Source organism: Octopus sinensis, linkage group LG9, assembly GCF_006345805.1.
Source record: "Octopus sinensis linkage group LG9, ASM634580v1, whole genome shotgun sequence".
NCBI lineage: Eukaryota > Metazoa > Mollusca > Cephalopoda > Octopoda > Octopodidae > Octopus > Octopus sinensis.
In genome coordinates, this window is record NC_043005.1 from 4,187,414 (window position 1) to 4,213,609 (window position 26,196).

General features: G+C 37.4%; 1 protein-coding gene across 1 annotated transcript in view; it reads left to right on the forward strand.

Moving 5' to 3' along the window:
• The first annotated feature begins 4,962 nt into the window (after positions 1-4,962).
• LOC115215546 (microtubule-actin cross-linking factor 1) overlaps positions 4,963-26,196 on the forward strand; it is a 318,219-nt gene continuing 296,985 nt past the window's right edge. The window contains 2 exon segments of the mRNA XM_036505700.1: positions 4,963-5,388; positions 7,376-7,437. Coding sequence (XP_036361593.1) covers positions 5,289-5,388; positions 7,376-7,437 — 162 coding nt within the window. The 5' untranslated portion in view covers positions 4,963-5,288.

Sequence of the window (26,196 nt, forward strand, 5' to 3'; positions counted from 1 at the left end):
CCAAAAGTCATCCAGAACAGACCAGCCAGTTGATTCTTATTGAAGCCCAGAGTCTTTATTAACCACAAAAGGTTTACATTAAGCAAAACATTAAGGAAGGCACAGGACAAAAATATTGAGTGTGTGTGTGTATGTTATTGTGAGGGTTTTGCATGGAAACAGGTAAGAAAAAAGAAGAGGAAAAAAGCAAATGGTAGTACGGTAATCCCTCAACCATCGCGGATAATGTTCCAAACCTCCCACAGAAATAATTAAAATCTAAAAAAATATAAATACTTACCAGCCACAGAAACCCGCGATATACTGAGGAGTCTCTCTTTTATTCTTTTACTTGTTTCAGTCATTTGACTGCAGCCATGCTGGAGCACCACCTTTGGTCAAGCAAATCGATCCCAGGACTTAATCTTTGTAAGCCTAGTACTTATTCTATCGATGTCTTTTGCTGAACTGCTAAGTTACGGGGGACGTAAGTACATCAGCATCAGTTGTCAAGCGATGTCGGGGGTACAAACACATACACACACACACATATACACATATATACGACGGGCTTCTTTCAGTTTCCATCTACCAAATCCACTCACAAGGCTTTGGTCAGCCCGAGGCTATAGTAGAAGACACTTGCCTAAGGTGCCACACGGTGGGGTTGAACCCGGAACCATGTGATTGGTAAGCAAGCTACTTACCACACAGCCACTCCTATGCCAAAAGCAAAGCCGACTTTGGCGGAATTTGAACTTAGAACGTAGCAGCAGACGAAATACTGCTAAGCGTTTCGCCCGGCGTGTTAATGATCCTGCCAGCTCGCTGCCTTCTGTGAAATAAATTTACATATATTAGCCAGAAAAATCTGCGATGTACTGAGTGTGTGATAGATGAACCACGATATGGCGAGGGATTACTGTAATAACATTTTAACTAGAGTATTCCTCATTAGGGAGGAGATGTACAAGCGCTGATCATGGTAAATCTCCATAAAACAATGGGTGTCCTGACTTCTGGGGCAGGTGTCTTTTCTCAGTTTCTTATCTCTGATTTACTTACAGGCATATGCTAACAATAACTTTCAAATTAGAAAATAAGTGAATCACAAATAAAGATTAAATTTAAGAAGTTTTAGATCTAAAAAATAAAAATTTTTTGGGAAAAAAAATGAGTTTGAAAAATAATAAAAATAAGAAAGGAAGAGAAAATGAAGGAAATTAAAGAAAATGAAAGTGAATTGCCACAAGCAACTAAATGAGTTAATTATATCCTGACAAAAATAAGTCTGACACTCAATGAGATTGCAACTGCGTTTAGTACCTGTCTGTCTGTCTATTTAGCTATCTATCTACCTGTCTAAATAGTGTATGTATGTATATATGTTTGTATGTATGTATGTATGCATCTATCTATCTATCTATCTATCTATCTATCTATCTATCTATCTATCTATCTATCTATTTATCTATCTTTCTATCTATATTTCTCTCTCTCTCTGTCTCTCTCTATTTCTTGCGACCTTTCAATTTAATATATTTTGTTTAGTTTGTCTTAGATTTAAGCCAGTCATTTCTAAAAGAAATTAATGTTTATTTTTCACAGTTCACTGCAGTTCTTTCTGGGGTAAAGAAAAAGAGAAAGAAAGAAAGCAATCAAGCTAGCAAGAAAGAAAGAAAGAAAGAAAGAAATAAAGAAAGAAAGAAAAGAAAGAAAACCTTTTGCTGATTTATTTATAAAGAAATAATACAAATCAGTTTTTTATTTACTCAGAAATAAGTTGATACTTTTCAGTGAATCACTTTGTACTAAGAGATATTTTGTAAGTTACAATTCAGTACAGTTTGTTAAAACCAGGTCCACATAGATTGGTACAGGTGAATGAGTTGTGGCTTATTTATTTATTGTTATCAGAGAGTCTATGGGAGAAAAAAAGGGCAGAATCAATAAGCTTTTAAGGTTCACCTTAGACGGGTAGGAGTTGGTGGTGATGGTGATGTGATTTACAGTTGATCTTCACCACCACCACCACCGTCGCCATCACCACTATCACAACCATTCACCACCACAATCCTCATTATCACCATTCATTTGACTAAAATTCTTGAAGGCAGTGCCCCAGCATGGCCACAGTCTAATGGTTGAAACAAGTAAAAGACCAGAGGAGTGAGGTGCTGTGACATGAAGAGAGAAGCTCCTCTCTAATGAACCAGTCATAGCAGAACTTTAATCTGTAGATAATCCAAGGTATATGTGGCTTAATCTTTGGACAAAAGGACAGTCTGTTTTTCATTGTCCCTTTATGTCCCTTTGTCTATTTACTTAGCTATCTTAAGATAATGTGGGTACTTTTACACCAGTCAAGGGTAACTCATTTGACAAGTGGGCTACATGGCTCATTATTGGATGGGCCACACTACCAAAAAAAAAAGGGTCCAAGGTAACTTTTCGTTAGGCTTGCTGTTCAGAAAGTCCTGTGGGCTGCAGTTTGTACATGACTGTTTTATGCATTCACTAAACATGCTAGAAAAAGCAGCCAAATCTCCTTATCTCAGTCAACAGTATTTTAAAAAAAAAATGGGTGACATACTATAATCGCTAATATAAGTGATGGGCACAGTTGGAAAGCCTTTTGTCATATGTCTATTTGATCAAGGCTGACCTAGGGCTAAAGAACAACAATAGCAACATGCCTTGTGCAAAGAGTGAGATTTACATAGACGTTCAAAGTGCTAGAAACAGCAGTCAATTCCACCCCCTCACAATCACACCCAGGCGTCTTTAAAAAGGAAAGACATTGAATAATGTAGTCTTCGATAAGAGGATCACAATTGGAACGCCTTTGATCATAGGTCTGTGGAGTTGTGGCTAAACCACAATAATCTACCTGTCTGTAACTATTCACATATCAGTGTCCGTCTATCTATCTCTGTCTGTCTATCTATCTATCTCTCTGTCTATCTATCTATCTATATCTCTCTGTTTGTCTATCTATCTATCTATCTATCTATCTATCATCTATATCTCTCTGCCTGTCTATCTATCTATCTATCTATCTATCTATCTATCTATATATCTATATATCTCTGTCTATCTATCTATCGGTCTGTCTGTCACTTTGTCCGTCTATGTATGTATGTATCTGTCTCTATGTCTGCATGCCTATCTGTCTGATAATCTGTTTACCTTTCTTGTCATCATCAGGCTGCCTTCATCTATCAACCGATCTGTATTTCTGCTTCCCTGCTTCCTTGTCTTCGTCTACCGGTCTATCTGCCTTTTTGCCTATTATACGTATCAACCCATTCAGTAAATTAATACTGGGAACGGGAAAGCAATCACCGACGAGCGCATCGAAAAATAAATAAATATATAAAAAGGCGGGGAGGAAGGAAAAGATGTGGAAGGAGACAAAACAAAAATAATTAGACGTGAATGTAATGCCAAGGAGAGAAGTACAGCGTGCCAGTCGCATCATGCAACAGTAGGAGACAAGAGCTTCGTCGGTGAGTTGTATTGGCATGGTAACGCTGCACGGACGCTTTTCTAAAAATCAATGAACTGTGTGTGTGTGCATATATTTATGTGTGTGTGTGGATCTGTGTGTGTGTGTGTTCGCGTATTAGTGTGAGAATGGAAATATTTCGGTGTAAACGTGCCCGTAGGAAGATGCGAAAATGCATTCTTGAATATAAGTGACGTGTTTCGTGAATGTTAGTATTTACGTTTTTAAATGTGTGTGTGTGTGTGTGCGAGGGGTGAATGCGTGCGTCGTCTGTATTTGCTATAAGGAAATACTTAGGAATTTATATGTAAAAGAAATCATTATTGCACATGATTACGTGCGTGCATATATGCCAACTTAAATATTATCTATCTTCAAATGTTTGCATGTATAAATGCGTGTGAACTGTCTTGTTTGTGTACGCGCAACAAGAGAAATACTCTGCATGCTTAGAAATATATTGACGCGTGGAATATATATATATATATATATATATACACTCTATAATGTGTGTCGCCGTGTGTGCGTGTATAGGTGACACACATCGTTCGAGATAGAAGGAAAAAAAAAAATACATCATGTGATTAATAACTAAAATATGTGTAATGTAACAAGTGCTGTTTCGGTATCAACGATCTACGTTTTAGAAAACGAAACCATGAGCCTACTACTTATCCCGCTAACCTTTCTTTTACTCTCTTTCTTTCTCTCTTTAACTGATCCTTCTTATATCGTATATTGTGTTTTATATTAAAGGTTTTAATCCAAATCAAAGCGATAAAGTTTAACGTGGGTCTCTCAATTAAGACCGTTGCGGTTTTAGACGACGGGAGACAACCGACTAATGCAACGCACTTGTCACTTTCACATTTTTAGCGCTCAATCGCATCTAATTTTTTAAACGAAGAATTTAATTTAAATTAATTAAAAAATATTCAATACCTGTATAATTTCTAATAAAATAAAATATTTATTTAAAACAATACACAAGTAGATTATTTCTCAATTTATTTCAAATTTATTTTAGGGTCGAATAAAAACATGCGATATAGATGTGTTGTTTTTATGAATGACTAAGTAAATTTATAAATGATCTATGAATTTATAAAGTGCAACTACGTATCTGTTATCGCGTAAATTTCATTTATCTGAATTTCTTCATGACATCATTATTATTAATCGCTGTTGCTTGGTCAAAGGCCAATTAAATAGCCATTGCTATGTGGCTATTCTACTATTTGGATACCGCCCAGAATTGTTTTTTTTTAGATTTTATTTTATATTAGAAATTCAACAGATAAGAATTTTAGCTGTGCAAGCAAAAATTCAATGACAACCCTTAATTATTTTTTTTTAAAAAGCAACAAATATATTTCTAATCGCTACATCAAATTCTTGTACTTTTTTTTTTTTATTAGCAGCCAATCAACGAATATCATTTATAAAGTTTAGGTCGAGGAAAGGGTAAGTCGTCTACTTGGAATAGCCAAAGGCAGCCATCTTTCTGTTTTCCGGTAGAGTAATAACAATCATAAAACTATCTTTATTTTTCAAGGTTCATTAAGCTGCTGAGGATGCTGGAAAGAAAAATATTGACACACAGAAGAATAGAAAAACCATGGATGAATATTTCGTTAGAATTATTGTTTGCTGGCAAAATTTTTCATTGATAAGTCGTAGCCTGGGTGTTAGCCGGCTGGTGCGCTCCTCGACTCCAGTCGCTTGACAGATGACACAGGCTGGGACATTCGCTCGGATTTACTCATAAAACACCTGTACAGTCTAAACGGATGCGTGTATCATGGATCTAGGAATAGACTTTCAGGATTATAGGGACCTACAGCTTCCCTTATGTATTTTACAACTGGACCCTGCAGACAGAGCAGTTTTGAGAATTGCAGGTAAGTGTGACAGATTCTTTATATAAAACTGTTGAATTCCATACATTTTCACCACTTGTAGCATCTATATAGCTATGCCTTATTTTAGACCCCATTTTCTTGTATTTAACACTGTAAATGTGAAGCAGCTAACGTCGTAATTCTACCGTGTTAATAATATATTCCGAAATATTTCTCTGACTATTTAATTCCAACTCAATAATTACTGTTAACTGTTGCAATATTAAGAGGGCATAACTACACATTAGTGCTCCATCGATTTTGTTTCCGCATAACTTTCTGATAATTGCATAATTTTAAAAGAAATCTTGCAGAAATACATTTTCAAGGGTGTAGATTACCGTTATGTTGATAATATTAAGAAAATACAAATATTTGTTGAAGTAGTTTCGAATCATTCTCACCCTCTCCGAAATTCGTTTCCACGTAACTCTTGTCTTAAAATGCGTATCATCAAATGACATTTTGCAGAAATATGATTTGGAAAGTGTAGATTGCATAATGTTGATGTTTCAAACGTAGAAATCTAATGAAAAAAGGTGTAAAATGCTAAAGTTACCGAAATAAATGGAATACTAATCTAGAATTAATGCTTATTAGCATTTCCGTTGTTAAACTGAAAGTACAAGCTACATTCTCCTTGAAACAAAACCTTCGAATTTTCTTATAAATAATCTTTATTATTAAATTCTTTAAAACAGTCAAATAGATTTTTTAAAAAAGAAATATATTCATCTTTTAATTTTCGTGAATAATTTTTGCGTTGCAGTTTATTTAGTAAGGCACATATTTCACGTCGCAATTTATTGCATCTTCCTTCAATATCAAACAGTTGGAGGTTACAATCAGTATACAAGGATATATATATACAAATACGTTTGTTATATCAAAGCTGAAATCTAAGTCCTTCCACGCCCCCTTATCTCTCTCTATCTCTCTATATTCAATTAAAACCCCAACCACTATGATAAAATAACTCCTGACACAAATATAAATACAAAGAATAATTGATATTACTTGTCGTGTAACATCTTGTGTTCAGTGATTATTTCTTGGATTCTGTTTCTAAGTCACGCCATCGTCTGTCTGTGCATCATCATTGATAGGAAGGAAGCTGCGAGAAGCCCATTCATAAGCTGCTTGTTTAATAATACCCGTAGCCTAACCTGTTTTATCTATTCGGTCCGACCCAGCCTTCCCCCAAAGCATACGCCAGTAGTGAGAGCAACAGCAACATCTATTTTCGTCCTTCCTCGCTTCTAAGACATCATATTCACTCCTGCCAAATATATATATCTCAAACATCGACGTTGTTTTCTCGTTTTTCTCATTTTCAAGAGGGATTTTCTTTACCTCGACAAGTTTCTACGAACTCACACCTTCGATCTCTATTCTGTTATAGCCACCTTCCCGAAAAAACCTACATTCTGCGCCATGGTTTAGGCCCCTAATATGCAATGTATCCATTGAATCCAAATTTAATAACCAAGCGAGTAGAGGTTGGGTAGTAACTTTTGGTATCTAAACCTTTTGATCTAGTCAATCTGCACCCGTTTGCATCTGGTAATGGAAATGGATGTTTTCGGTGTATGTGGCCATCAGTAGGGTGTGCCCAGCGTAGCCGAAGGTCCAAATATTTCTGTCGTAGGATTGTACCTTTTACTCGGATTTACCTTCCTAAGCAGCCTGTTTTGTTGCCAAAATGGATACGCCTGGTTATATGGACCCTGAAATGCCTGATGTGATGGTTCAGTATGAAGAAAATCGGAAAAAAGACACAGGTAACTACAATAGTTGACGATATCGAAGTAGAGTAAAAGTAGTGTTTTAGGTTCTAGCCACACTCTTGTTGCACACACACACACACACACACACACACTAACAGTCACACCTGCATACCTGCCATTCTTCCCTGAAGAAAGTCCTTCAGGTAATCTAATAACTAAAAAAAAAAACTCTACTAATTGTCTTCTTGTTTCTATTTCAGACGAGAGAGATGCGGTACAGAAAAAGACTTTCACCAAATGGGTGAATAAACATTTACTTAAGGTATGTATATATATATATAAAATAATAATAAAGTGTCGTGTCTATTCACTGTTCTTAGAGCTAAGACGGGTTGCTCTGCTATTCCGAACTATCATTATTTTCTAGGTACTGTTAATTAATTACTAGCTTACTATAATAATTATACTACCACCAAACCACCTTCATGCAAAAACCTCATTTCTTTGACGATTCGAAAGCTTATTCAAATCCCGCTCAGGTTAAATTTGCCTTTCGTCTCTCCCGGGTCGACGGAATAAAGTATCAATCAAGTACTGCGATCTGTGATATCGATTAGCTCCCTCCATTCCAAATTACCGGCCTTGTGTCTAAATCAGAAACAATTATATTATCTGCATAGTGATAAATATCGATGCCGTCTATGAATTTATACCTCGTAAATTTGACACTTATACACGTGTGCGTGTATCGACGTCCTCGCATTTCTCTCCATGTCGCTTTCTCCATTCTAAAAGACACGTACCAACTCATTGATAAGATATTTCACAGACACACGTGTTCTAACACCAATTGGTTTTCCAGTTTCTGCTTCATTGTGGAGGGTGGGGGCACCGATATATCATTCATAAAATTGAGTGAACATAGTTGGGAGTAAAGCTCAAATACCTGCTATTAAGATTCGAAACCATTTCAGAGACACGTCTTCTGAAGTGTCTCGTTACCTTTACAAGTGTTTGTAATATATGTAACCCCATCTCTGCCTCCCTTTATCTCTACTCGCTTGCGCACTTATTCTGCATAATATATATCGTATATATACATATATGTATATAAGATTGATTTTACTTACGAATGATACACAATATATGTTATGAAATATGCATTATAAAATACATGTACTGCATGCACATACACAACGCGATTATCAAGTCTTACCCAAATTCGCCGACAAGCTTATGGCTTCGATCCGAGAATATGATAAAAAAAAAAAAAAAAGATTGGGGAGGGTGCTGCGCAGCGAGTTCGAACCCCTGAAAGTGTTTCATGTAAAGTAAAATAATTTGTGCGAAGCTGATGACTCACTCCACCGCTATTTAAGTTTTTGTTTGTTTTGCTTTTCTTCTCGATGCAACACATGAATGCATACGTGTGTGTGGTTGAATCTAGCCATACAAATATATCGACACGAGCGCAGCACCGATATAGGTTAACGATTTACATACAAGCCCAGCTGATTGATTACATTTTAGACTGGAATCCATTTTCGATTTCGTGCTCATCATTAACCGATCATGCTGCATAAGGTCTCGGTCTCCCCCCCTCTCCTTATATACATAGCAAGGGGGGAGAGAGGAAAGCACGTATGTATGTGTGTGTGTGTGCATATATATATACACACACACAGGTGCTGTCTCTTGCTTGCCAGTGTCTGTCTTACGCTGTTTCTCTCTCTTCAAAACGAGAAATTTAATAAGCCAGATTTGTTCAACAAAATGTCTTGGGATTACCTTGAATTATGTGTACGTGTATGGATGTACGTATATTGTCTGTGTGTACGCACATATTGTGTGTGTGTGTGTATGCATACATATAAATGGACTATAATACAAATATGTGCGATGATGATGTATGTTGAGATCGATCCCTCACATTCGCTATTGCCGAGTGACGTTTTTCTCTGATCAAAAATTCTGATCTTATCCTTCCCTACACTTCATTGATTTCATTTCAGCTTCATATTTATTTATTTATCACCTGTCTAAATTAGGTTTTCACCTGCTCAACGGGGGCCACTCAACCTGTTAAAACAGCAGCTACATCTCCGCCTTGAAAAGAAAAAACAAAAAGGACCTTGAATAAAGCAGTAGTCTTGATGGTCACAACATTATTATTGATCGTAGATCTGATGTATAAAGCTAAAATGGGGTTATTACTACAATACCACCTTAGGTTTATCTTTTCTTGGATAAAACAGAGTTAATCCAATTCATCGGATTATTTAATATAGATTTTCTGTTAGACACTTGTTACCTTAGTTTGTCTTAGTTGGTATTAGGCATAACTACAGATTAGAGCCCCAGCGACTTTGTTTCCGTCTAGCTTTCAGGAAAAATGCATGTTTTTAAAAAAATTTTCAGTGACACATTTTTGAGTGTGTAAAAAATTTGCTGATATCTTTAAAGAAGATATACTTTTTTCTCTTTTAAGGAATTTCGGATCTTTCTCGTCTCCTTCCAATTGTCTTTCCTCGTAATTCTCTTTAAAATGCATATCTTTAAATGACATTTTATATACGTGTCGATTATGTAACAATGATTTGAAAAAAAGTGAAAAACGCTGAAATTTGTAATTTCGGGCCGGGTGGAAAATAGCCTGAAAATATTCCTTCCAAATTTTTGTTTTATTAAATTTTATTAACATTGCAATCTACATTCTCGAAACCGTAGCTGTAAAGCTTCACGAAAAAAAAAAATGCTCTTTACAGAAAGTTACGGACAAATAAAGTCGGTGGGGCCCTAATCTGTAGTTGCGCCTCACAAATTTTCCAGTATGTGTTATATATTCTACACGTCTATCACTTGACAGAGATGATGTGTTGCATGGGTGTGACGCAGAAATATTTTTTTCTGTTCCTCTTTAACACAGAACGAACGATAGACAGAAATCATATGAGAGGCTGACACAACTGCAGTTTGATGCCCCGGAACTTGTTTCCTCATAACTGTCTGGAAAACGCCTAGTTTTTAATGAAATTTTGCAGGGATATATTTTAGAAAAGAAAGAGAACATTTTGCAAGTGGATGACTTTTGGGTTATTCTTCACCATTCGGATTTTTTTACCTTCAGTTTCCGTAATTTTAGCATTTCTCATTTTTTTTTCCTGATTTATATGACTGAAACATCTTTACATAATATCGACTCTTGAAAATGAATTTCGGTCAAATGTCATTTTAAAAGATACGTTTTAGAGTTATAATGAAACTAATTTGGGAGGGGTTAGAATGATACGGAATTCTCTCCCTCCCCATTTTAAAAATATTATCAGCATAATCGTTATCTATGCCATCGAAAATGTGTGTCTGCAAAAATTTCATTTAAAAATGTTTAATATTGATTTAATTTTTTTTAGAAAGCTATGCAAGAACCTAGGCAGAAGCGGGGCATCAAACTGTAGTTATACTGAAGAGGCTCTTGTTGGCATGTGGGGGAATGTAATTGTGATAGAATAAATGAAATGAATATGTGTGTGTATAGAGGCATGGCTATGTGGTTAAAGTTTCGTTTGCTGACCACATAGTTTTGGGTTCAAACCCACTGCATGGCTCTTTACGCATGTCTTTTTCTATAGCCTCAGGTTGGTCAGGGTCTTATGAGTGCATTTGCTAAGTAGAAACTGAAAGAAGCCTGCTACATATATATGTATGTATATACCTGTGTGTGTGTGGGGTGTGTGCAGATATGTGTGTCTGTTTGCCTCTCTTTGTATTGGCATCAAGCAATCGTTATCAATAACGTCATACAAGTGATGTCATATATTTGCAATCTTCTACAAAAACGTACTTGGCCATTATGCTGTTCTTGTTCAAAGAACAAATGAAGGTTGGTGACAAGCAGGGCATCCAGTCATAGAAAATCTTAACAAATTCCACCTGATCCATACACAAACAAAGCTGACTGAATGAAATGTACTTAGTCATCCTTGTGTTTCAGCCATCAATGTATTCCAGTTAACATTCAACTGTTTTTAGGGTGGCAAATATTATGGCACGAATTTCTATCATTCCTACCTTATTCTTTATCTTGCTCATGTTCTGTTATTAATAATTTGGACAATAAATTGACATTGACACTTATTTATTGTCGTGTGTTTTTTTTCATTTTAATCTAAATATTCCATTTTGTATGGGTTAAACAGTTGACATCTCACACGCAATGTTAGACCTCAAAACAGTTTTATTTAAAAAAAAAAAAAACAAGAAAAAAATGCTTATAAACTTGTGATACCAAACAGTTGTTTGGTGGAGTCTTTCAGATGATTCATCATCATCATCATTTAACGTCCACTTTCCATGCTAGCATGGGTTTGACAGTTTGACTGAGGGCTGGCGAACCAGATGGCTGCACCACCCTCCAGTCTTGATCTGGCAGAGTTTCTACAGCTGGATGCCCTTCCTAATGCCAACCACTCCGAGAGTGTTTAACTAATGAATATTGGTTTCAAATTTTGGTACAAGGCCAGCAATTTTGGGGGCGGGGTAAGATGATTACATTGACCTGCCCCCCTCCCACCTCTTGCAATGCTCAACTGCTATTTGAATTTTATTGGCCCTGAAAGTATGAAAGGTAAAGTTGACCTCAGTGGAATTTGACCTCAGAATGTAAAGATGGATGAAATGCTGCCAGGCATTTTGCTTGGCTTGCCAACAGTTCTGCCAGCTTGCTATATTGATTAACCAATCAATGGTAACGCCAACATTATGATGCAAGAGCTTCCAGAATCCTTGTATTTGGTTGACATGATACTGTGAACAATAACGATGATAATCATCATCGTTATCACTTTGACTTTCAATATTCGATTGGTGAGACGGAGTTCGTTAAAGCAGATTTTCTATAGCTGGATGCCTTCTCTGTTGCCAACCCTCCCTTGTTTCCAAGCAAGGTAATACTTTGCCATGGACAGATTTATTTTTCACAAAAGACTGGAAACGAACAACCTCACTTGTATGATGGAGACGCTCATTTACATCTACACGTGGGTCCAGTCCCCCATATATCATCATCATTTAACATCTGTTCTCCATGTGGGCATGGGTCGGATGGTTTGACAAGAGCTGGAGAGCTGTGCCAAACACTGTTGTCTCTTTTGGCATGGATTCCATTCCTGGGTGCCCTTCTTAACACCAACCACTTTACAGAGTGGGTGCTTTTTTTGTGGCACTAGTGGGGATCACTAAGTAACTTGTATAACTCACCCTTGACTGGGTGAGTAGTATTGAAGAGGATGGCTTTGTGCCAGTTGATGAGAGGTTAAAAGAATAAGAGAGAGAGAGATAGGTATCTTGCTGTAGAAGAGAATATCCCAGTTAAAGAAGGGAGAGAAAGAGATTCAAAGAGAAAGATAGTGTAGGAGAGAAGGTGGTGACTATACATCAGAACAAGGTACATTGGTGGGGGTGAATATAGGTGAATGATACAAAGGACTGGACTGGGTGAGGGGTCAGGGGAAAATATATATATATATGATAATGATGCACACATAATGAGCTTCTTTCAGTTTCTGTCTACCAAATCCACTCACAAAGCTTTGGTTTGTCCAGGGCAGGAGTAAAAGACACTTGACTAAGGAATCCCCCATTTATACATATATGATTTGTTTATATGTGTATGTATATCTGTGCCTTCTTGACATCGTGTGATAGTTGTCACTGACATAAAAGCTGTTGTGCAGTTTGTCCAGCCCCAGGTTAACCATTGCTGGTCACAGGTATTCTGATCATGTTTCTATTCAAAGTTAGGACTGTATCAACCAATGTCCCCTTTGCATTTTTTAGGTATGTAATTTGAGAGAGATGTGGCTGCTATTTTTAGCAGATTGTGTGACTACAATAGTTCCTTTAGATCACAGGTAATGGTGAAGGTCTTCATTCTGAGAGAAGTCAGTTTTCTCTGAGAATTAGGTCCTTCATTGCACTCCAGCTGTGTTTGATGTTTTTGAAATCACTTGAAGCATAGGGTATATATTGGGTGCATTATTTCTAACTTACTGAAATCTAGAGTAGTCATAATTACAGAGACAAAGGGAAAATAATTTATTAACGAATATTTACATTTCTGCTTCCAAAACTGTGTTTTGAATTTGTGTGTGTTTGTAATTCTGAAATGAGTGAAGGTTTTGTAATAATATCACAAGTTTTGTATCCTGCTTGTCCCTTGTTTCCAATGTTGATGTCAAGTCATGAGTGCTAACTTGTTTATTGGAGAAAGGAGTGAGTTTGTGATAAAATAAAGACAAGCAAAATACAAAATTTGGAACAATAATTTAACTTTGCACCCTTTTAAAAAACCAATCCTTTATGAGTTGTGTACATTGTAGAGGACTAATCTATTTTTAAAACACACAAATTATATATAATTAATTGACATCCGTATCCCATGCTGACATGAGTTGGAAGATTTGACCAAGACCCAACAAGCCAGAAGACTGCATTGATCTCTGATGTCTCCTTTGACATGGTTTCTATGGCTGTGTGCCCTTCCTAATGCCGACCACTTTACAAGAGAGGAGTGGGTGTTTTTATTGCGTCTGAACCACATGGTACCAAGCTTAATCCCACTGTGTGGCACCTTGGGCATGACTTCTGCTATAGTCCTGGGCCAACCAAAGCATTTTGAGTGGATTTTGTAGACAGATACTGAAAGAAGCCTGTCATATATGTGTATGTGTTCATATTTGTCCCCACCACTGTTTGACAGCCAGTGTTGGTTTGTTTACATCCCCTGTAATCTAGCAGTTCAGCAAAAGATACTGATAGAATAAGTACCAGGCTTTAAAAGTAAGTCCTGGGGTTGATACATTTGACTAAAATTTCTCAAGGCGGTGCCCCAGCATGAGCTGCAGTCTAATGGTTGAAACAAGTAAGAGCTATACATCCATTATTGATCAGCTGAATGATCAACTCATTAATGACCAGAATGCCTGAGTATTCCACAGACACGTAGTCTTTAACTCTTATCATCATAAACCTCTCCAATCTGCGGGAGACACTTTCATGAACCCTGTGCCTCATCACTAGGTACACAAATGGGTTGCCCAGGATATGACCCGTAACATTTCAAGGTCACGTATGCACACAGAAGGTTTCATAAAAGTTATTACATTCTAAACATAGCCATTTTTAGTCTCTTTTGCCAAATCCTTCTATGAACAAGAAGGAGTTGAAACAGAGAACTGTACATGGGAGTAAGAGTGAAAGTAGTTCTCAGGTAGAATCAGCATACCAAGGTTATCCCTGTGAGTTACAGGCATCGTTCATCAGGCAAGCTTCTACAGTTTCTATCTTCTGAGCTTCACTTGCAAGGCTTAGATTGACCTGAAATTATGGTAAATACACTTGCCAAAACTGCTGTATAGTGAACCCTGGACCGTATGGTTCTGAAGCAAACTTCTTAACCAGTCAACCATATTTATAGACTCTTTGTGTGTGTATAAAAAAAAATCATCATTTAATATTTGTTCCCCATGCTGGTGTAGGTTGACTGTTTGATAGGAACAGGCAAGTTAGAAGAGGGTAGCAAGCCCTGCTGTCTGCTTTGGCATGTTTCTACAGTTCGGTGCCGTTCCTAATGCCATGTGCATGCACACGCACGCGCATGGACAGGCATGGCTATGTGGTTAAGAAGTTAGTGTCCCAATCACGTGGTTTCATGTTCATTTCTATTATGTGGTACCTTCACAAATATCCTGTATGATCTTGGGTCAATAATGCTTTGGGAATAAAGTTGGTAGATGGAAACTGAAAGAAGCACATCATACAATATGTGTGTTTGCACATGCATATATGAGGTCTGTGTTTTCATTTCCATTTGTACTGTATAAAAATCACAAGTGAGGAGTGATGGTCATGTCATCACTTCACTTTTGCCAACAAATGCTCTACATGCTTTGCACCTTTGAAGACACGTGAAATAAAAGATCCCTTGAGAAGCAATGAAGGGTATCCAGCTGTAGAACAATTGCTCAGTGTATTTATCTAACCCATGCTAGCATGGAAAAGGGATGCAACATAAATGGAGTGTGTGTGTGTGTTAATAGACTGAGAACATTACAAATATTCCAGAGTTTCCTCTTTCTATCACAAATATATCTGGCCAGCAGAATGACCTGATCGTCCTCTAATGGGTTAAAAACAGGACATTATGTCTAAGCAAGAGGAATAATTACACAGAATCATTTAAAAAGGAAATAAATATTTCTTATCAGACAATCTTCCCTTTATCAAGCAGACAATTGCTGCTCTTCCATTGACCAATTCAGGTTTTTGCTTTTGTTTTCTGAATTTTATGTTCATGTTTTGATATTGAATTACAATATGATAATATGAATATGAAATTATTGAATATTTATAGAATTTGTAAGCTTCATGTAATAATAGATGGTAAATCAATCATTAAACTATCAGAATGGTTTCCAGGTCTTGTAAGGGTGAATGACTTTGTTTGTCTTATCATCTTTTTCTTAGCATTTGCATTTCATGTTTACAAAAAGGTGATGTGGTGTGCTCAAGATTATTTTCTTTTGTCATCTTTAATCAATTAAACACTGTTGTACCCTTCTGATAGCAACCCCCTTTTGTTCTGTGATACAAACTTCATGTTTGAAGTGATCTAAATTAAAATCTCCCAACAAAATTTCTTTCTAATTTATGAGTTCCAAACATCATATTAATAATTCTTCATAATTTTCAAAATTGATTGAAAGTAAGGCAGTATAGTTCTAACGAAAGGGCTAAGTGAAATTAGATAAAGGTCTATATCGCATATTGTTGTTTAACCACAGATCAGCCAGGTTCCAGTTATGACCATCTTGTCTTTAAGTCAGTCTGACTACATTATCAAAAGTCTTTCAGTTCTTTTAGACAGTAAGGTAAAACTTGGAGATTTGATTGCTATTTCTAGCAGGCTAACCAACTGCCAAGAGGTTTGAATTGTGAGTGGGTCTATCAAAGACATGATGATGATGAAGAATTGAGCTTGACACTGCATTCTAATAAGAATCTTCAGTTAAAACAGATGTATGTTGCTTCTATTGTTTACGGTAGTGATCTACACTTCCTCAATGGCACCCATTGGTTATTGTGTTTGCCACACAGTACAGCTTGTAGTGATATAAGATTGAACTATCCACCCTTCAGACAGTGTTCTAAGTACTCTAATCACTCCCTTATAAGTTACTTTGTTAAAATAATCATCAATATTTTTCTGTAATTTGTTGTACTGTTATTATCTGTGTGTCTATATCTTGTGTTTTATGTACAAAAGTTGAACATTTTCTATTTTCACTGACCCCAAAAACATGCTATGAATTTTGAAATTTTGCCCATTTTTTAAATCCTAGTTAGAAAGTGTAAAATTTCTTTGGAATTATTCACTCCCAATCTACCAGAACATTCCTGGATATAGATTAGGAGATTCTTTTACATCTATTAAATTTCCAACTTATTTTAATGTGTAGGAATTCACCATTTTTATTGACCTGGTCCTGTTGGAAATTTCAAATATTCTTTTTTACTCAGACTTATTGTTTTAGCAAAGAATCTATGCTTTCATTAATTCAATTAGTTCATCAGAAACTTGTCAATAATTTTTTGTAATCTATTATGTAGTTATTGTTTGTGTGATTGTGTGTGAGTATATATATTTTATATGCTATGTATAGATGTAAACAATTCATCAATTTTCATTGACCGTGGATGTTTTAGAAATTTGAAAATTTGCCCAATTTCAACCGTTTGAATTAACGAAAACATCAGTTCTCTGCAGAAACAAATCTATAAAATAGAACTCTTCACTTTTCAGTTATCTACATAACTTCTATGGAATCTTCTACATATTTCAGCTTCCTTGATCGTGGATTCTAGTCTCTCTCTCTCTCTCTCTCTCTCTCTCTCTCTCTCTCTCTCTCTCTCTCTCTCTCTCCATCTCTCTCTCTCTCTCTCTCTCATCTCTCTGTACTCACACACATGTTCATATTTCCATGCGGACAGGGGTCAGGCAGATCTCACAGTATCTTTGCATTTATATCATTCCTTTGTCATCCGATGCAAACAACTTGGCAAATGTCCCACTTTGTTGCTGTGTGTGTCTTGTATTTTGGACACCTTTCCTATCATCAGCCACCTTACAATAACGAATGGTGCATTTTATCATACTACTGCCAGCAACACAATGATGGCTGTTACAACAAAGCTTAGGAATATCCTTTTATACTCTCTATTTTTCTGATTAGTTATTAGAACAGTTGTATTGAATAAATTACTGAGCTTGATTTTTTTTTTTTAAATTTATATCTGCACCCACCACCCTTCTTGATCCTGTACCCCTATTGTCTTATACTCACTTTCTTGTACCTTGAGGATACATGCTGACACCTTGTCACCACCATCTTTGTCCAGCCAATTACTCCTATCCTTATATATATTTTCCCCTCTACAGTTACCACATGTGCCTCCTCAACATCTAGGAGAAAGCCACCCCTTCTCTACTCTAAACCCACTCAGTTGATGGGGTTTTTTCTTATGTATTACTTGAGACCTCACTAGCATCAGTTCTACGAAAAATAGCACCCAGTCCACTCTGTAAAGTGGTTGGTATTAGAAAGGGCATCCAACCATAGAAACTATACCAAAGTAGAGATCAGAGCTTGATGCAGTCTTCTGGCTCATTAGATTCTATTGAACCATCAAACTCATCTTAATGAAAAATGAACATTAAATGATAATGAGAATCTGCACATAGTTTCATTCGGCATATTCTTCTATCATTATTTTAATTTCCTAATTGGCACAGGTCGACCAGGTCTGCACAATGATGTCATCCTCATCGCTCCTCTTCACCCTGTGTTGTCTTTCAGGTCTCGCATGCTTACACCTGTCCTCATGCAGTGATCAATGAACTGTGAAGCTGTTTGTCATGAGTCTCATCCTGCTTTTTCTCCGTACATCTAAAGGTGAAATGAAGTTAATAAACCCAAACAATGCATATTAAAGGTTTAACTTCTCTGAATCAGTTGATTTCCATGAAGTCACCAGTCAGTAGCAAAAGTGAATGTTGTTCAGGAAGTTATAGAGTCAGAAAGACAAAAACCTATTTCCTTTGTGATAAGAGGCTTTTAACAACCGGGACTTACACTTGACACCGTGAAAGTACTGTTGTGAATGTGAAATATCCTGAATGAATTGGCTGCCACTTGTTGTGTGCTGACCCTTGTTCCAGTAAATCCAGGATCAAATGCATTTCAGCTGGAACCATTCCGATTTTTTTCTTTCTTTCCAGACATAGTGTATCTAGGATTACATTATTCAATGTATTTTCCCATTTGTCACAGGTCATCTGACCACATAGATGTTCTCCCATTGGCTCCTAGGATATCAGTCTGTATGAAAGTTAATACAGATTTTTAAATCTGTTACTAGCCAACAAAATTTGGGGAACAGTTACAGTTAATGGGATAAATACCAGTTTGTTACTGGTGCTTATTTTAGAGATCATAGAATAGTAAAAAGTAGAGTCCACTCTGGCAACATTTGAACTTGGAACACACAGAAATATTGCAAAGTGAATCTGCTACTGTTTTTGTCAATCTTCTTCCATTTATATCACAGATAACATTGTCTCTAATAATATAGGACCTAGTTACAGTGGCTGGGTGAACTAATGTAGAATAACATGCCCCCCTTCGCTACCCCCACCCACCAACTCGGACACAGCTGAGTAAACCAAGGAAGTTCTATGTCAGTAAATTGTGAGCCTCAAGTCCCTTAAGTAAATAACTGCAGCCCACATATGAAATGCACATAGATGTGTGTGTATGCACCCACATGTGCATGCATATATACACTTTTGAAGGTTTTCCACAGAGGTCCTGTCTGGCCAGATCTTACTAGGCTTTGACTGACAAGATATGATGATGGAAAGGAGGTACTTGCTTAAGATAGAGCACAGTAGGACTGCAGCCAAACCAGAGAGTTGTAGGCTTCTTAACCACAGAGGTGTGTGTGTAAATGCACATGCACAGACATGTGTAATTTATACACAGCATAGCATAAATCAGAAATGAAATCATCATCATCATCGTTTAACATCCATTGTCCTTGCTGGCATGGGCTGGATGGTTTGACCAGGCTGGCATGCTGGAAGGCTGCACCAGACTCCAGTCTGATTTGGCATGGTTTTCTATGGCTAAATGCCCTTCCTAATGCCAACCACTTCAAGAGTGTAATGGTGCTTTTACATGCCACCAGCATGGGTGCCAATTTGCGTGACGCCAGTATCTGCCACAACTGCAATTTTGCTTGGCTTGATGGGGCTTCATGGAGGCAATGACCAAGACAAAGGCCTTGGTCATTGCTTCTATGAGGCCCAACACTCGAAAGGAACTTAGCCACTTTGTCTCTGTGAGGCCCAACACTTGAAAGGTGTTCTTTGCATGCCACCAGTATGGGTGCAATTGGCTTGACGGGTCCTCTCAAGCACAGCACATTGTCAAAGGTCTTGGTCACCAGTCATTGCCTTTGTGAGGCTCAAAGTTTGAAGATCGTGCTTCACTACCTTGTCCCATATCTTTCTGGGTCTACTTCTACGACAGGTTCTCTCCACTGTTAGAGATCAGCACATCTTTACACAGCTGTCCTTGTCCATACATATCACATGACCATACCAGCACAGTCGTCTCTCTTGCACACCACATTTGATGCCTCTTATGCCCAACTTTTCCCTCAAGATGCTTACTCTCTCCAACATGCACACTGACATTGCACATCCAGTGAAGCATACTGGCTTCATTTTTTCCAAGCCTACGCATGTCCTCGGCTCTCACAGCCCGTGCAGCATAGCTGTTCACACACAGGCATCAAACAATCTGCCTTTCACTCTGAGAGAGAGGCCCTTTGTTGCTAGCAGGGGTAGGAGCTCTCTGAACTTTGCCCAGCCTAATCTTATCCCCACAACTACACTCTTGCAGCATCAACCTCCACTACTAACTTGGTCACCTAGATAACGGAAGCTATCTGCTACCTCTAGTTTGTTCCACTTGCAGTTGATGGAGTCCATTTTCTGTACATTTTCAGTGTTTATTGTACCTGTGCATCTTCCACACACAAAAGCTATTTTCCCTGTAAACCCTCCTCTAATATTGCTTCACCTTTTGTGTCCAAAGTTTACACCGGGTGCATCCTATGGAATTCCTACCTACACCTTTTCTACAGATTGAGCAGGGCCATCTACCTGAAGGGATTTGTGATTTGTCTGCCTTCCTACTTACTAAGACTTAGATTTTTGCTTGGTTACTCTAAGGTCCTTTGATTCTAGACCTTGCTTCCATACTTGGAACTACTTCATTAGTTCAGGTAGTGATTCAGCTATAAGAGCAAGCTCATCAACTTCTATATAAATTAGTTATAAATTAGGCTAGCACCATAGTGGATAATGTAATTTACCTATTTGTACTTTTTGACAGCTAATCATTAAGCAATAAATCAGACCTGAAATGTATTTAAACATAAAGCTTCACTGTCACCATCATCATCGTTTAACATCTGCTTTCCATGCTAGCATGGGTTGGATGATTTTGACTGAGGGCTGGCGAACCAGATGGTTGCACCAGTCTCCAATCTTGATTTGGCAGAGTTTCTACAGCTGGATGCCCTTCCTAACGCCAAACGCACGTGTGCGCACATGGAAGCATTAGCACTACATGTTATTAGATTTAATAAAAGTTGCCGGCTGGGACCATTAGCACACTGGACAAAATGCTTAGAGGCATTTTATCTGTCTTTACATTCTGAATTCAAATTCCGCCAAGGTCATCTTTGCCTTTCATCCTTTTGGGGCTGATAACATAAGTACCAGTTAAGTACTGGGGTCAGTGTAATTGAATTCCCCCTCCCCTCAAAAACTGCTAGCCCTGTGCCAAAATTTAAAACCATTATTATGCTTAATAACATATGCAGAGAGTTTAGCTTTTTTTCGATTAGGTTTTGTGAGAGATGCTAATACTCTGTTGCAACGAGTTTAATAATTACATTAATTATAAAATAACTATCCTCAGGGTGTGTGTGTCTGCATGTCTTTCATTTGGATTGTGCTCGTTACTCCAGCTTACCATTGGCACACCTTATTTGTTATTATCATTATTATTAACTAATGTTATTGTTATTCGTGATTAATGTTATTAAAATTTAAAGAGGCCTGTTTGACGAGCAGTGTGTGTGTGTGTAGAGAGAGATCCACATACATTCAGCCTGAATGATTTAATCTGCTTTTGTGACTGCATTTCTAATGAGTTGTAGACTGCCAAAGTATTTCAATTAATTCTTCTATATAATAAGGTCCCTGGAGGAATTGAGTGAAGTCATTTGTAACTCTAGATTGCGATATGCTGTCGTTTGGTCCCATGTCAACCTGGCTGGGGGTAAATCTAGAAACAGAACATTTTAGCTGCAACTACCCTACCCTACTCTTTTTCTTTTAAGTCATACTTTATCTAGGATGTATTATTCACTATCTTTTAGTATGTATGTCGCTTGAGGTGAATTAGGTTGTTATTTTTAGCAGTTCAAGAAAGTACCTACAGGTTCCTTTGTTGGTTTATATCTATTAAGTTGGATTTTGATCTTGTATGAGTGACGGCACGTAGCTAAGTGGTTAGGGGTATTCAGCTTGCGATTACAAGGTAGTGAGTTCAATACCTGGTGGGGCATTGTGTCCTTGAGCAAGACACTCTATTTCACATTGCTCCAATCCACTCAGCGGATAAAAATGAGTTGTACCTGTATTTTCAAAGGTCCATCCTTGCTACACTTTGTGTCATGCTGAATCTCCCTGAGAACTGTGTTATGGGTATATGTGTCTGTGGAATACTCTGCCACTTGCACATTAATTCACAAGTGGGCTGTTCTGCTGATCAAATAAACTGGAACCCTCATCGTTGTGACCAGCAGATTACCAGTGAAGTTTGAGGGAAATTAGCCTGTTATTTTAAGCAGTTCACAAAGCTACATACAGGTTCCCTTGTTGGTGCTGATCTTGGATGACCTTTTTAGTTGAAATGAGTGATTTTGTTTAAGATTTAAATCTGACTCCTTTCATCTGAATCTGCTTCAAACCACTCCTGGTCCTGTGATGTGAATTTACTGTTTTAAAGCAATCTAAAACTTACATTGAAATTTCACTTTGTTCCAAACGCCAGCTTAATAAGGACAAACCTAGTTTAAGCTTAAAATGTGATTCAAGCAACGGCAATGTACTTTAGTAAATATGATAACGAAAGGGTTAAATATGAACACCTTACTACATAGGATGGTCTCAGGTAGGTTTCTGAATCTAATGTCGCTGTCATACATTGGAATCTTGTTTAACAAGTATTGGGTTTAGCTGAGGTTTTAACTTTGCCTACCACGTTCCACAATGTAGTTGAAGAGTTAACAAAACAAAGAGGTTCCTTGTTCTAATGTGTTGACTTCAAATATTTGTATATGTATTTTGGAATTTGACAGGGGGACAGAGAACAAACAGTCTTTCTAGGCTATTCTAGACATGGCTGGTGGGGGTTAAGTAGATGTAGTTGGTATGACAATATTGGTGGATGTTCAAGTTAAGACAAAATGCCTTTTAGTATTTACTACATCCTTTATATTTTTCAAGTTAGCTTTGCTTTTTATTTTGTATGAGGATTGAAATAAATTGCTTGTATTTCTACAATGCACAAAATATTTCAATTTTTTATATAAATCTTAATATTTAATCACAAAAATATGGTAGGATTTGTATTGATATACATGGAATGACTATAAGGGTCCAGGAGTGTAAAATAGGAATCAAAAGGGTCCTTAGGCAAAAAATGGTTGAGGTTTACTGGCAAGAGTTTCTACTACAGCTGGAGACACTTTCTCTCACTAACCTTTACTTGTTTTCCAAGTAATGTATATTTTTCATTTCACTCATAGACACATTGAAAATTGGAACTATGGCACTTTTCATTTGTCTGAGATTATAAACAGACTCTGCTGTTATTCAAACTTACTGTCCTCCTTTCTCTGATGTTTTCTAGGACTACTAAAATAGCCTCTGCTCTCCCAGAGCTGGTTGGCTAATGCGACCACCAACCACTCGGGCATTTCTGATTCAATCACCTCTTCTTTTCACTGTTATGTCCCACCTTCCAGACCCTGCACTAATTACTACACCCAGTCCTTCCTAACCAGACTGTCAGCCTTTTGGAACTCCCTCCCTTTTCATGTCTTTCTTGCAGGTGTTGACTTTCAAAGATTCAGGAACAACATTAATGGCATCAAGCAAATTGGTCTAAGAGGACCTGTAAAAGCCATGAGCATTTCTCTTCTTTCAGACCTAACAAATAATGTTGTGTGTGTATGAGTAAAGGAGCAGTTGGACCCTTTATTAGCATCATGTGAGATACATTCTGAAAATTGGCTGGTCCTTGTGAACTTCGAACATAGAGGTTTTGAGGGGAACTAATGTCCCGAGCATTGAGGTAATGGAACACAAACACCATTTACGTTGGACCTTATTCAGATGAATGATTGGAGGATCCCTAAGCAGATGCTACATGGTGAACTTGTTTGTGGAAAGCACCCCCAGCAGAAACCAAGACTATGATTTAAGGATTGTGAGGAGTTCATGTTGAAAGCATTTGAAATATGGGAGGTCAGTTGGGAAGCAATATTTGTTACTAGCACCAGTGGAGGAAAATAAGTGTAGAAAGGAGTGGACGTTTTTGCAAAAACAGACTGGGGCCTGGTGCAGCATTCTGGCTTCCCAGATCCTGGTCGAACCGTCCAACCCATGCTACCATGGAAAACGAACGTTAAACGATGATGATGATGATGATGATGATGCATTTCTCATGTAGAATTTAAACAAGCTGCTCTAAAACATTGCAGTGAATGGGGGGAAGCTTGGTTTCCAATATCTGCAAGCGTGTATGTTTATCAGGAGCTGGGCTTATTTGTCACCAACAATCACGAGTGGTCAGCCATCACACACACACACGTGTGTGTGTGTGTGTAGATAGATATAATGTCTCTTGCTCCCATAATTCACATCTACATATGATGGTCTGGCCAGTGTAAGCGTCCATGAATTAACATTTCATTATCAAATACGCACTTCATTGCATCAAATCAATATTCCTTAGATGTATTCGGGGCTAAACACTAATGTTTTCACTATAAATAAGTTTAAAACTGCTCAACAAACAGGTCTATTATTTATCTATCTACAGTGTTGACATTAATAACAACTGGCATTATTTATTTACCTATTTCGCTATTTTACACCCAGTTTTACTTGCTTACAGAAGTCGGATGTTGGAGTAAATGTTATTTACTGAAGGATGTCCTTTGTTCTGCTAAATACTCAACCATGAAATAAATGTGATTTATTTCTGTCGGTCAGGCAAATTAGCCCAAGCGTTGTTGCTTGACCCCAGGCCAGTCTGGATCAAGCTGACCCATTCAGTTTTGACCATTCTTACTGTACGTAATTGATTACGTTCAATGATGTATCTAAAATTGATAGGTGTCACTTAAAGATTTAGTTGCTATTTTTAGCAGATCAAACAACTATACAGAAGGTCTCTTGTTGATTGAAGCAAGAGATATGTCTTTCTTAGTGGCTCAAAACCAGCATCTGTTAAATCTCTTCCTATGTCTTCCTGTTTTTTAATTAATAACGTAGGTCTATCATGAACCCCTAGGACTCATAAAACCAGAATTTAAACTGGTTTCCATGGTGTGTAAGTGATTGAGATTACAATACTCCCCCATGGACAAGATGCTAGTCCATCACAGGGTTAACTTCCTAATTATCACTGGGACTTGTTTACAGCTGAGTTAGCTGCAGCAATGTGAAATGAAGCGTTTTGATCAAGAACTCAACACACCACCCACTGCAGGAATTGAAACTATGATTGTAAGATTGTGAGTGCAACACCCTAACCACAAGGCCATGCACCTTCTTAATTACTAATAATGAAAAATATCTGAGGCATATTTGAGGGAACTTGGCTCATGCTAGCATGGAAAACGGATGCTAAACGATAATAAAATTTTCTACAATTCAATTGTTTTACCTTTTTTTGTTGTGGCCCCTAAAAAAATCTAGGTTTTGGATCTGGCTCTTTTACTAAAAAAAGGTTTGAGAATTACTGATAAAGAGACTTCATAATTGACTCTTCTTTTTCATTATCTATTTCTTTACTACCCACATGGGGCTAAACACAGAGGGGACAAACAAGGACAGACAAACGAATTAAGTTGATTACATTGACCCCAGTGCGTAACTGGTACTTAATTTATCGACCCCAAAAGGATGAAATATGATGAAATATGGCTACGCATTTCACTCGGTGTGCTAACGTTTCTGCCAGCTCGTCGCCTTGTTTCCTTTTCCTTTTCATTATCACCATCATCATCATTGCTACCCTCATCATCTTTTAATGACCATCTTCCATGCTGGCATGGGTGAGATGGCTCAACAGGTCTGATAGGTCCAAGGAGTGTAGTGTGTGAGAGGCCAGAACAGGTTTCTTGCTGTAGAGAAGCTGCATTATTTAACTGAAACAACCAGCAGGCACCATTAATAACGATGACGTACATCCATTCCAATAGTCTGGCATTAAGTGTTGTCCCTATTTTCATAAATTATCCATCTTTGCCAGAGTCTATTTATCACATTTAGTTTGCAGGCTCCCATTGCTATTAAGCTAATGGGTTTTTTGTGATAGGGTTTCAAGATGTTTCATCTGGATGCATCGCAATGTGAAGGTCATTCAGTGAGATTTTCATAGCTGTAGAATGTAAGTAAACCTACTTGAAATGATATTACAATGTGTGTTTGTGTGTGTGTATTATGTATATGGTAGGGTGAAGTGCTGGCCAGTATTGCTTGTGTATCATATGTTAACTTGACCTTGATTTTGGAATTGTGCCAAATATGCTTATCTACCTCTCACCATCATTATGACACAAAACATATTTATGCTTTATATTTAATTGTCAT